We start from the raw sequence: 13177 nt of genomic DNA, 5'->3' as shown, positions 1-13177 counted from the left end.
CTGGAGAATCGCGGGAGTGGCATCGGACCCGATCTCGAGTTTGATGCCCATTCTCCGCCCCCGTGCCGATCGCAATTTCGGCGCGGAGGCTTGGAGAATCCCGCCCAGAGTCGACTGTCGGTGTCCTTACTTGCCCCAAGCCCTGTTCACTATCACCCCCACCACCCTTACTGATCTAGAGTGGCGCTTGGCAGCTGAAGGCACGGCCACCAATGGATGGAGCGAACAACCAGGATATGGCCAAAAGGCCAGAATTAAGTGCAGCCAACTCAGATGATTGTAGAACTTGAGATTAGAAAGATAGGAGGAGCTTGAGAATTCTTAAATTGAGGCATTACTTAATCAGGGCCCAAGTTCTGGAATTCCATCCGGAAACCTCTCTGACTCTCCCACCTCTCTTCCCATGTTTAGGACGCTCTTTCAGAGCCATCGCTTTGGACAAGCTTTTGGTCACCTGCCCGAATATCTCCTTTGTGGGGTTTGGTGTTAAACGTTGTTTGAAAACGCTACTGTGAAGAAATTTGGATTTTTAAATTAAATTACAGGCACAATATAAATGCATGTTATTGTTGTTGTTAACAGTCAGCTGACTTAAAAGAGCTTGGAGTATTGTCTACGCTCCAGATCACAGACAAAAACACTTTGAGGCTGATGAAGAGCTCCTGGATTTGCAACAGAATGATCTCTTCATTGCATGGTCATTGCGGCCAAAGTAAAGTGAGGGGCAGAAACTAAGGGTGGCTGTGCAGGGAAGGGAAGCTCATCCAGAAGAAGAAAAGCAATTTTTATATAATGATGTCCCTTAAAGCGTCGGCTCAAATCAGTGTCTGAAGTGCTGCTGAAGGGCTCCAGCGGCAATAAGGAGAGAATCCATAACCCGCATTAAAGTCTGGGTCATAATAACAATCAATCGTGTGCTGGGCCTGAGGCAGAGTGCCAGCAGCCGATGCATATGACAATGCTGTATGTGTCAAGCATCACTGTTCCACCAAACTAAAATCGTCTTTTAATTACTCAGTCCACTTAGTCATATAAAAATAATACGATACAGAAATATTCCCATGTGCATAAATGCCCAAACTCGGAGCGTCACACTGAACAGAGTAAATAATAATGCTTAAAGTGCCTGTAAAAGGCAAATACCACCATTTTAGAAAGCTGATTGAAGCTTGGGTACAGAAATTGTTTGAAAGCTGAGGGCCAATTTTACGCAGGGAGAATTTTTAGGAGGCAGTGATGTGGGGGCGGGCAAAGGGAAAACAGTTTTAGATGGCACTACTGAAATTCTGTGACAGAACGTTAACACAGGCGATGAGTTTAATGACGAGAGTAATTTCTAGGCTTTAGCAGAAACTCAAGCAAACAACTGAACCGACAAAAAAAAATCACATCATGCAATAATATTTATTTCTTCTTTCAACTAATCAAATCCGCCGGCTGCATTTTTTTTCAGCAGTGTGGTCCGTCGTGTATCTGTAATGGCGGCTTATTTTTGAAACAAGCGAGAGGAACCTATGTCTAATCGACAAGGGCGGGGAGTTCAGTTTGAAAATGTTAGATTTATGTAGGCAGAGATGTATATGGAACTTTCTCCCTGAGATCAAATCAGTGCCAAGTGGGAATGCATCACAAAACGGTCAACATAATTTCCAACCAGGTTCAACATTCATGCCCTTTTTACATCCTCTGCTAACAAGCAACCTTAAGCTGAGGATCCATTTCATGATTTAACAATCAGAATAAAACTCAGTGACTGCTTATGCTGTCTCGGCAGGTGGGCCCGTCCTCACATGATAGACTCAAGAACATTGGATTGGATTTTGTTTATTGTCACGTGTACCGAGGTACAGCGAAAGTATTTTTCTGCGAGCAGCTCAACAGATCATTAAGCATATGAAAAGAAAAGGAAATAAAAGAAAATACATAATAGGGAAAAGATTTGCACAATTGTAAAATGAGTAAAAAGGGGATTTGTTAGGGAGAGCTCGCAGAGAGTCGCCACGTTTTGGCGCCATCTTGGATCCTTTACAATTTTGGATCCTTTACAATCCTTTCCAACATCCATTAGATTCCAGCCTCTCAAAGGTAACAAAATAGAGTCACTAACATCCTTTCAAAGGTTACACTCTTGGGTTGGGCTCTGGGCATTTGTGATTGTCTGGTTATCAGGCGCGTACGGACTAGGTTCAATGTAGTCAACCCAGTTATTTTGTCACAGGGCAGCAAAGGAAACAAAAAAAAGTATGGAAAATAGACTTGCAGATTTTGTCAAACTTTTTCTTACCACACTGTCAAGTGCGAAAAATATTCTGAAGTGTCTGTGGTACATTTGAAAGGCAAAGAGAGATAAAAGGAAAGAAAATCAAAGAAACAGTCATAATATCAGCCTGAGGATTTTACCAGGCTGCCGGTCTAGCAACAAATCTGCACTTGTATCACACAAACATTTGTCATTTTTACCTTGAGATCGGCTTCACCAGCATTATGAGTGTCCTGACAGAAAATACTGTATCCTCCATCCCAAACACCTCTGATCAACTGAGGAAACAAACAGACTGATTTGTAGTTATTGTTAAGTTTATCTCACACAGCTAACAAAGAGAAAGGTCTTTCCCCCTCCCCGCCAAATGGTTCAGAGACATCCTCTCTATCCCAACACATATCCTCTCTATCCCAACACATACAAAAGAACCACATTAGCAAGAAAAGGAAATTTGTTCTTCCAAGCCTGCCTCTTCACGGTGTCGAAGGCTCGAGGCCACCCAGTCTGGTATGGACTCTGCTCAGTTCATTACAGTTCCTGGTGAACGGTTAAAAGTCTTTCCACAAAATTGGGAGAAGATCTTGAATCCTCAGCGGAAAAAAATGTGTGAAAGTGGAATTGTGTAGCTGAATCGCTCAATGTATGAGGAAGACATTTTTGCGATGAGTTGCAAAAACAAAACAACAAAACTACGGCCAACTACAGGAGGATATTGCCTTAATGAATTACATTATCTGTGGCCAACAGGGAGAGGGGTACGGGGGTTTTGAGTGAAATTCTTAATAGAGAAGCATTCCTATGTGTTTTCCCCTGTGAAGATGACAGAAAATGTTAGTGGGACATGGAAAATGATGAATGAAGGTTTGAAATTCGTGCCAGACAACATCATTTCTCTTATGTCACCTTGCATCTTGCTCCACGATATCCTATTCATTGTCTTCCCCAGCCTAGGTCCAATTATTTACTTCCGAACCCACTGGCAAATACTGTCACCATCAAAGAAAAACACATGCAGACAGTCCGGAATACGTCCAGGGATTTGCACATTGAATTTATTTTAAGATGGGCACAGCCAATGACATACAACATGCTCCAAAAGATATCCATATAAAGAATGGGCAATGTCACGCCATGTTAATCTAGGCAAGACAGGGTGGGTATGGGTTTTGAAGGAAAGGCTCAAATTTTCGGGCTATTTTAACTCCCCATTTTTCATCCTGTCAGCCCGCCCAAAACAGCTGGCTAGGTTTGAGCTCAGTAAGTGGTCACCCACTAACACCCAAGTTGTGGGGTTTGGGTGGGGGGTGGGGGGACGTGGCGGGGAGTTGAGGAGACTGGGGCTGTGTTACGCATGAAGGGGCCAACAGGGCAGCACGGTGGCACAGTCTTCTCATCTCTCCTCATCCCCTCGAGAAAGGTAAAGGAGAGACATAGGGCGTGATCTAATGGCCTCATCTCACCCGGCTCGGTGACCCCAATGAGGCTGTTTGACATTTGCCAAGTTTGGATCACCTCACAAGATGTAACCGATTCCATGAGATGTCGCTATTTGGATCTCGCCCTCACTGGTCGTGGTCCAGGTTAGCATATTTAAATAAACTATTCAGCTCATTTAAATATGTCCACGCCAGATTCTCCTGAGGCTGGAAATTAACAGCTTCGCCATGGCATTGTTTAGCACTGTTCCACACGAACGTGGACCAACACTTTCGGGGGTCTCCCAGGCCATTGGAGGCCCCTCCGGGTGGTCCGGTTCGGGGCAGGGTAATACCCTGCTGGCGCCTGGGCACCTTGGCACTGCAATGTCTGACACCTTGGCACCGCTACCCTGGCATTGCCAGGGTGTCCGAGTGGCACTGCCCATAGGTGCAAATGTGGGCAGGTTGGGTGTGGTTTGGGCTGGGGTCAGGGAGACAAGCCGACACCGGTGATGCACTGACTATGTAAGGAAAATAGGAATATAACCTCACAAGGGCAGCCCTTGGGAACCGGACAAGATCAGTGAGATGAAGGCATGGTTCAAAGTAGAATTACGGCAGAGAGTTAGAGATGGTTCACCTGGTCCTGGGCAAATGTCCTTTCAAGGAGACTTGTCAGTATTGTTGGGGAGAGTTTAAACTAGGTTGTCAGGGGCATGGGAACTTGAAGGCAGATTCAGCACAAATTCAGAGCAGGAAATGGGAGATAGAAAATGAGCAAGTGACTCTGAAAGGCAGAAGAAGCAACAGTTAAATGATTTACAATACAGACATTTGGCAACATTAATCGGTATTTATTTAAATTCAAGGAGTATAGCAAACAAAGCCGATGAACTGAGGACACAGACAGGCACATGACAGCATGATATCATTGCTGCAACAGAAATCTAGGTTAAAGAGAATAAAAATGACAGCTCAACATCCCCGGGATTTCAGACAGGATAGAGAGCGAGCTAAAAACAGGTGGGGTATAGCATTATTGGTTAAAGAATAAGTAAGAGCTGTGAACAGGGGGGATGATAGACTGAATGTATCATCGAATTAAGGGTTGAGCTCAGAAATAGCGAGGCAGCCTCACTACTACTAATAATAATAATCTTTATTGTCACAAGTAGGTTTACATTAACAATGCAATGACGTTACTGTGAAAAGCCCCTAGTCGTCACATTCCGGCACCTGTTCGGCTACACAGAGGGAGAATTCAGAATGTCCAAATGACCTAACAGCACGTCTTTCGGGACTTGTGGGAGGAAACCGGAGCACCCGGAGGAAACCCACGCAGACACAGGGAGAATGTCCAGACTCTGCACAGACAATGACCCAAGCCGGGAATCAAACCTAGGACCCTGGCGCTGTGAAGCAACATTGCTAACCACTGTGCTACTGTGCTGCCCGGTACTCGGAGTGTACTATAGACCTATAGTGAAATGGTGATAGAAGAGCAAACATGTCTGAAAATTTCTGAATGCAGTTATAGTAGTGAACTACAACTACCTTAATATCAACTGGGATACGAACAGGCACAATAAAATTATCTTGACTGCATTCAAGGGAACCTCCTTAGCCAGCAAGTAACAAGTCTCACGAGAGGGGTTGCAATTCTAGGTTTAGTCTTACAGAAAAGAAGCTGGGCAAGGAGATGAAGTAGCAGTGGGGGACCATTTTGGAGATAGTGACCATAAGACTATTAGATTTAACATAATTATGGAAAGGGGTAAAGATAGAACAGGAGTAAAAGTTCTAAATTGGGGAAAGACAAATTATGAAGCTGAGAAGTGACCTGGCGAAAGTCGACTGGTTACAGCTACTTGAAGGGAAATCCGTAACAGATCAGTCAGTGATAGGCATTCTCCGGACACTGTGTTGTCAAAAATCCTGAACTTTCTCCCTGTGGATGTGCCTAAAGAACATGGACTGTAGGGGCAGCACGGTGGTGCAGATTGGCCACGCTAAATTGCCCCTTAATTGGAAAAAATGAATTGGGTACTCTAAATTTATATAACAAAAAAAGAAAAGAAAAAAAAGAGAACATGGACTGCAGCAGTTCAAGAAGGCAACTCACCACCACCTTCTCAAGGGCAATTAGGGGTGGGCAATAAATGCTGGCCTTAGCCACAAAGCCCACATCCCACAAATTAATGTTTTAAAAATGTACCCACAAAGAAAACGGGTGGTAATGCCAAATCCCGAGCCCTTGGTTATCGAGATGCACACAGGGAAAGATGAAGCAGAAAAAGAAAACTTAGGGCAGTCACAAAAAACTTAGTATTGTTGAAAGCCTAGAAGAGTATAGAAAGCACAGGGTGAAGTAAAAATGGTCATTAGGAAAAGCAAAGAAAGGGTATGAAAAATATTGGCAAGTAAAATCAAAGAAAACACAAAGGTCTTTTACCAGTACATTAAGAGCAAGAGAACAAACAATGAAAAGGTAGGGTCCAGCAGAGATGCACATGGTAACTTGGGCACAGGTGCTGAAGATGTGGCAGGTTCTCAATGAGTACTTTATCCCTGTCTTCACTAAGGAGAGGGGTGACGCAGAGGGATTACTGGAGGGGCTGACATCCTTGAAGCTGGATAAATCACCAAGACCGGATGAACTATATCCCAGGCTTTTAAAATAAGCCAGGGAGGAAATAACGGATGCTCTGAAGATCATTTTCCAATCCTCATTATGTACAGATGAGTTACCAGAAGATTGGAGGTCTGCAAACATTGTGCCATTATTTAAAAAGTGTGCGAGAGATAGGACAATGTTCCAGTCACTCTGCGGCTGAATTTTATTTCCATCCAACTCCTCCACAACTTACAGAATAGGCTTCATTTTATTTCAGATTTAAGTGTGAGAAATCATAAATATGCTTAACAAACAAGTCTAGCATTTGTTTTAATATCTTCTCATATTTTTCATTACTGACATTTTTTAATTAACGTGACTACATATTGAACATCTGGAGATATTTGCCCTCACTTTACCTCCAACGCTTTACAGAATTTGCCAAAGTTCAATAGCAATTTCCATTCACACTGGTGACATGGGAATGTCACTTTAAGAAATGTTTGTCTTCTCCAGTGGCTGCAGTGATGTCATTGTGTGGGTGGAGATGGGCTCTGGCTCTGCTTTTTACTTTCGTTTTGAGCTGGCAGCTTTTTTGTAGCTGAGTTTTAGTTTCGTTTTCAGTTGGGGAGCTGCATTCAAATCACGGAGATGTATTTTGGTCTCTCTCTCTGCATGCTAAAGAATATCTCCAGATCACTTGATGATTTCAAAGTAATACCTGTTTCTGTAAGGAATGAAAACCTACTGTCTTTGACTTATGGATGTTGTTAGGAAAGTTACTAAGGGTTACCTATAGAGTATTGTATCTTTGGGGGGGGGGGGGTATCAGTGTTGGTAGTTGATACGATGTTTACTGTGTGTTTATAAAATGTTAACTGGGTGCATGGAATATTGTTTTTGTTTAAAAATACTTTAGATCTCTATTGCATCACACCTGTAAAGTGGGCCCTTGTGCTCCCCATAACCAAAATCTATTAAAAATTGGGGGTCAGGTGAACTCCATGATATACTCTGGTGTTCTCTAAACCCGGGCACATAATAATGGGTACAAATGAAGCCATGCAATTTCAAAATCCCTGCTGCTTGCCTAACATACTATTTTTACATTAATCATTGATTAAACATTAATGTTAATTAAACAATGGTTTAATTTTTGCACTGGTAACTATTAAATAATAATTAGATTTACCGTTTCTCATTGATTCGTGTGTTTGCACTCTCTTATGTTGCAAGTTAAAATGGCCGATGCTTGTTTCCAAGTAGGTTAACCTGACTCCACCAAAACAAGGTCATCCAAATGTGCAAATACTACTTGCAACATTTTGACATTCCATTGATGGTGCAAATTTGTAAAAAGCCATCTGCTCAACTATACGAGTGTAGTTTCCTTTGCCACCTCAAAATTGGATTGAGCATTCTGTGTGTGCCTAATAAGGCAGGGTGCCCTAATTTCTTTATTGCTGATCAGGAGCAGGCAGTAGTTGTGGTGTCAAAGAAACTCATTGGTCCCAGGACACCCCAAGATCAACCGGCATAGGTCATTAGGACAGTGAAATGGGGTCAGACAGAAAGCAATTGGGGGGCGGACAAGCAGTAAATATGCCAGTGGATTTAATGTAGGGCCCTGCCCCTCCCCATTTCATAATGCGGCGTGTAAAATGTTTAAACACGTCTTTGCTGGCATGTCCCTTTAGGGATCACTGGTTTTGATGATAAGTGCCTGAAAAAATGGACCAAAAGCACACTCAGCACTTTCTGAAGTTAACCGCACAATCCAGTTTAACAAAGGGGATTTTAAAGAGGCGATTGGCTGACAGTTTGAATATCCAAACACTCCATTCCTCGGGCATTTCTGGACACCTAATGGCGGAGCTGTTACCAATATAGCAGCCAGCAGCCTTCTGGCAAAGAATGAGTGTGCAAACAAGTCCACCATGCTGGATACTTAGACACCCATCTTACTCTTGTACAACTGGTGCAGTGTGACCCAATTTCTAGGTCCAGGGGTTCTGCAGTGCACATGAGGTGTGCTGTTCTGGCAGAAAGAACAGTCCGTGTGCCTGTGTGTTCACTCCTGATGCGGATCCAGCATGGGAAACCAAGTTAATCTGGGTGGCCTAGGTCTTGTCACTGCTGCTGCAGAACAATAGCCAGAAAGCCCAAATGTTGTAAATGATGGGTCTGGCCACAATGTCACAGAATACTCCAGTGCAGAAAAACATCTTTGTCTACAAATCCATCAGGCAATTTTCCTCAATAATGTCGTCGAGGCCGTGCGGGAAAAAGATGTTAGGTCCTGTCAGATGATTCCATGAACAAACTGTCAAAGCCATTCGGCAGAATGCCTCACCGAAACTTTCAAACAAGCACCAAGACATTGTTTGGCTGGCCTCCCCGTCAGATACTTTGTGCACGTCCAGAGTCTCAACCCCTCTGCAAGCTGTCCTCGAGGTGTCTGTGGTGAGGATGAGAACATTGTCCACTCCTTCTGATATGTGCCTTTGCAAAAAAAATGGTCTAGAGAGAGAAGCAACGGTTTTTGTCCAGTTTCATCCCGAATAGTTCCATGACACGGGTCTCTGTGTTTTATGGACTATTTTCATGCACCGAGGTAAAAATCAACTGTGGCTCTAGGACCATTAACTTGGTGAAAGATGCTCTTTGGTCTGCCTGAAAGTTGATGGTACTCCAGTGCAAAGAGTTGTCCTCAACTGACTGTTGCAGGCCGTCACATTCCAAGGTCCAGGACCACAAGCTGAGGGGCGCAAAAATTTGGGGCAGCTGCCACAGAGGCAGAATGGGGAAAGGTCACTGTCTAAGTACACTAAGAGGCTGGGAATTGAGTAGAGGCTGATATGCCTGACATGAAATGTACATTGTGAATGTCATATGAAATTGAATCGTGACACCTCAGTGTGGAACGTGATGTACGGAGAAAAGTTGAACCCTATTGCATTTTCTGTCATTTTTAATTCAAAATGGTTTCCAATGTACGTTTACAAATTTTAAATAAAAAATATATATTTTGGAAGAAAAAAAGATGCGCTTGACATTGTCACTGGCACGATGGGTGTGTTTTTTCACTGCTGTGATGTGCATGTAACATCACTGGTGCAATGCACACATGATATCATTGGCGTGATGACTGAGGGATATCATTTTTTTTAAATACATTTTAGAGTGCCGATTCATTTTTTCCAATTAAGGGGCAATTTAGCGTGGCCAATCTACCTACCCTGCACATCTTTGGGTTGTGAGGCGAAACCCACGCAAACACGGCGAGAATGTACAAACTCCACGCGGACAGTGACCCAGAGACGGGATCAAACCTGGGACCTCAGCGCCGTGAGGCAGTGCTAACCACTGCGCCACCGTGCTGCCCGGAATGAGAAATATCATTGATACAATCCACAGGTGTTATCACTGGTGCTGTACACATGTTATCATTGGTGCAATACATGCCTGTTATCACTGGTGCGTTATACATGTGTTATCACTGATGCATGATTTTCAGGCAGCACGGTAGCCTTGTGGATAGCACAATTGCTTCACAGCTCCAGGGTCCCAGGTTCGATTCCAGCTTGGGTCACTGTCTGTGCGGAGTCTGCACATCCTCCCCGTGTGTGCGTGGGTTTCCTCTGGGTGCTCCTGTTTCCTCCCACAGTCCAAAGATGTGCAGGTTAGGTGGATTGGCCATGATAAATTGCCCTTAGTGTCCAAAATTGCCCTTAGTGTTGGGTGGGGTTACTGGGTTATGGAGATAGGGTGGCGGTGTTGACCTTGGATAGGGTGCTCTTTCCAAGAGCCGGTGCAGACTCGATGGGCCGAATGGCCTCCTTCTGCACTGTAAATTCTATGATAATCTATGAAATAGTGTCCCTGATGTGACAGCAATCTCATTGATGCAGTGCCAAATTCTGGAGGTGAATGCATTTAAGGTAAGATAATTTGTTGACCCAGCTGGTCATATTGTTTCAGGCAATTGACTAATCAATATAGAAGCGGCCAGTAGGCAAAATGCCTTAAATTATTGTCAAATAAATTTGAAGTTGTGTATTACTGGACCCATTGGAGTAATGTCTATGAATCGTGTAACTGTCCATGGACTGTCTTAGCTTAATGCTGCCCATTATATCCTTGTTTGTTTTCTTTAGATTTTGTGATGTGCAAGATAAAATAAAACTGATTTTCACGAATCCTTTCTGAATTTGCTGTACTTCCTTTAAGTTATTTTTCGTTGCCCTGGCTAAAGAAAATTTGAAAAACACCAGAAACACTAGGGTTGTAAATTGTCAATAAAATCTGATTTTAAAAATACAACTTAATCGGCACTGCAATTTGTCAAGAGAGCATGCAATTATTTAAAACAAATTGGGCGGCACGGTGGCGCAATGGTTGGCACTGCTGGCTCACGCCGCTGAGGGCACTGTCCATGTGGAGTTTCCACATTCTCCCCTTATCTAAGTGGGTCTCACCCCCACAACCCAAAGATGTGCAGGATAGGTGGATTGGCCACGCTAAATTGCCCTTTAATTGGAAAAAAACCCAAATCATTTTCCTAATTACTGTGCGACATTTAGGAACCCTACCCTTCAAAGGGGATTAATAGTGTGGAAGTGCTAGGAAGTTAGGTAGATATTTTGAATAATATATTATTTTGATTATTTTACCAAGCAAGTGTGCAGTAAAACATTGAGGAGCCATCTCTGCAGAGGTTCAATAAATCTATATAATGTTAAAATTGTCTGAGTCCAAAACACAATTTAGAATTTGAGCACACCATCTTGATGGATTCTGCAGTGCAGCACTATGGGAGTGCTGCATTGTCAGATGAGAAGTGAAACTAGGGTACAACTTGCTGTTCTGGTCGATGTTAAAAATTCAATGGTACTGCCAGAAACAAACAAAAAATTATTGTCGGTGTTCTGGCCATCATTTTTCTTTAAGCCAGCAAAATAATGATTAATTGGTAACTCAGTCCATTGTTGTCTGTGGGATCTTTCTGCACACAAAATGGCTACTACATCTGCCGGTACACTAAGAGTCCCGCCCTTCTAATTGATTCATTGCATGCAAAGAATTTTGAATTATGTTTGGGAGAGATGGTAAACCGCTATGTGCAAGGGATATTTTTCTTGTACACGGTCTATAAAGACAGGCTTGGAGGAAACATTCTTTTCTTGTTCTGTGCTTTCTTTATTTCGCTCTCCAGACATCCTGTTGCAATCATTTCTTCAGCAGTTCAATAAAGAATATATAATGATAATACAATGGAATTAAAACTAATAGAAATGGACACTTTTAAAACGGCAGTGCTCAGATGTTGCGCAGAGGTGTTTGGTAATCTTTTAGCCAAATGGGTATTGCATAAATGCATTAAAAACAGACGCTGGGAAAGGAAGTGAACTTAAGAGTTACAAAGAACAAAGAACAAAGAAAATACAGCGCAGGAACAGGCCCTTCAGCCCTCCAAGCCCGTGCCGGCCATGCTGCCCGACTAAACTACAGTCTTCTACACTTCCTGGGTCCGTATCCCTCTATTCCCATCCTATTCACATTTTCTCCCAAAGTTACACCCACCAACAATAAACAATAAGCAGTAATGAATATAATGTCAACCCCATATCAACAACAACAATCCCATCCTCCCACCAACCCCCAAACAACTGCCCGCATGTTAACATAAACAAATAACAAAAAGGAATCAGGAATCACCCATAGTCACCATTAACACATACAGTCCCCTTTCTCCAACTCTCCCAACATTCCCCCCCCCCCCCCACCCACTAATGTTCGATGTTATCCAATTCTTGAAAGTGCATAATGAATAACACCCATGAATTGTAGAACCCCTCCATCCTTCCCCTCAGTTCAAACTTAACCTTCTCAAGAGTCAAGGATTCCAACAGGTCCCCCAGCCACGCCAGGGCACAGGGTGGCGAGGTTGATCTCCATCCCAACAGGATCCGCCTATGGGCGATCAACGATGCGAAGGCTACAACACTGGCCTCCGCACCCGTTTCCAACATCCGCTGGTCCGACACCCCGAATATGGCCTCCCGAGGGACCGGGTCCAGTTTTACGAGCACGACTTTAGAAATTACCCGAAAAACATCCTTGCAGTAATCCTCCAGCTTTGGACAGGATCAAAACATGAACGTGATATGCGAGGTCCCCCCTGCAACGTTCACACACATCTTCTACCCCCTCAAAGGGCCGGCTCATCCTCGCCCTTGTGAGGTGTGCTCTATATACCACCTTCAGCTGTATCAGCCGCAACCTTGTGCATGAGGTGGAGGCATTCACTCTCCGGAGCACCTCACTCCAGAACCCCTCCTCCATACCCTCTCCCAACTCTTCCTACCAATTTAATTTGATCCAAATTGTTTTTATTCAACACAAATAGTAACAAGAAACTCTTAGACTACAAGATAGAGAGAGCAAAACATGAAAGCACTGTGGGGAGAAAAATATCAAATTAATTCATGACAACAGACAAAATGTGCACACTTCTCACCTCACAAAACATGTATAAGGAAAGGAGCGTTAATCCAATGTTATAGACCACTAGTATTCCCCTAGAAGATAAAGGTGCTTTGTTCTGCATGTACTTTGGTCCAGCCCAAACCACGAAGAGGTACAGGAGACTAAGTATAAAAGTAGGGGGATACTTATCTAGAAGAAAAAAACCCTCAACTCTTGAATCTGGAATAAGAGAGAAATCAATGTGAGAACAAGCTCTTTGAGAACCATCTGCAACTATATATAATAATAAACAGAACTTAACTTCCAGTCAGCTTTGAGATAATTCACAATACAGTACACATCAAGCATGGTTTGACATGTTTACAACATGTAGAAAATAAGTCACAGCATGTT

General features: G+C 43.3%; 1 protein-coding gene across 2 annotated transcripts in view; it reads right to left on the bottom strand.

Moving 5' to 3' along the window:
* elovl5 (ELOVL fatty acid elongase 5) overlaps positions 1-13177 on the bottom strand; it is a 200200-nt gene that overhangs the window by 17700 nt on the left and 169323 nt on the right. For both annotated transcript variants that reach the window (XM_072498586.1, XM_072498587.1), the window contains 2 exons: positions 12816-13003; positions 2461-2538 (listed from right to left, as the gene is read on the bottom strand). In XM_072498586.1, the coding sequence (XP_072354687.1) occupies positions 2461-2538; positions 12816-13003 (266 nt within the window). The remainder of the gene's footprint in view (positions 1-2460; positions 2539-12815; positions 13004-13177) is intronic.

The sequence above is a fragment of the Scyliorhinus torazame genome, chromosome 4, assembly GCF_047496885.1.
Source record: "Scyliorhinus torazame isolate Kashiwa2021f chromosome 4, sScyTor2.1, whole genome shotgun sequence".
In the NCBI taxonomy this organism is placed as follows: domain Eukaryota; kingdom Metazoa; phylum Chordata; class Chondrichthyes; order Carcharhiniformes; family Scyliorhinidae; genus Scyliorhinus; species Scyliorhinus torazame.
The sequence above is the reverse complement of the archived record's forward strand: the minus strand, read 5'-3'. Positions and strand labels throughout refer to the sequence as shown.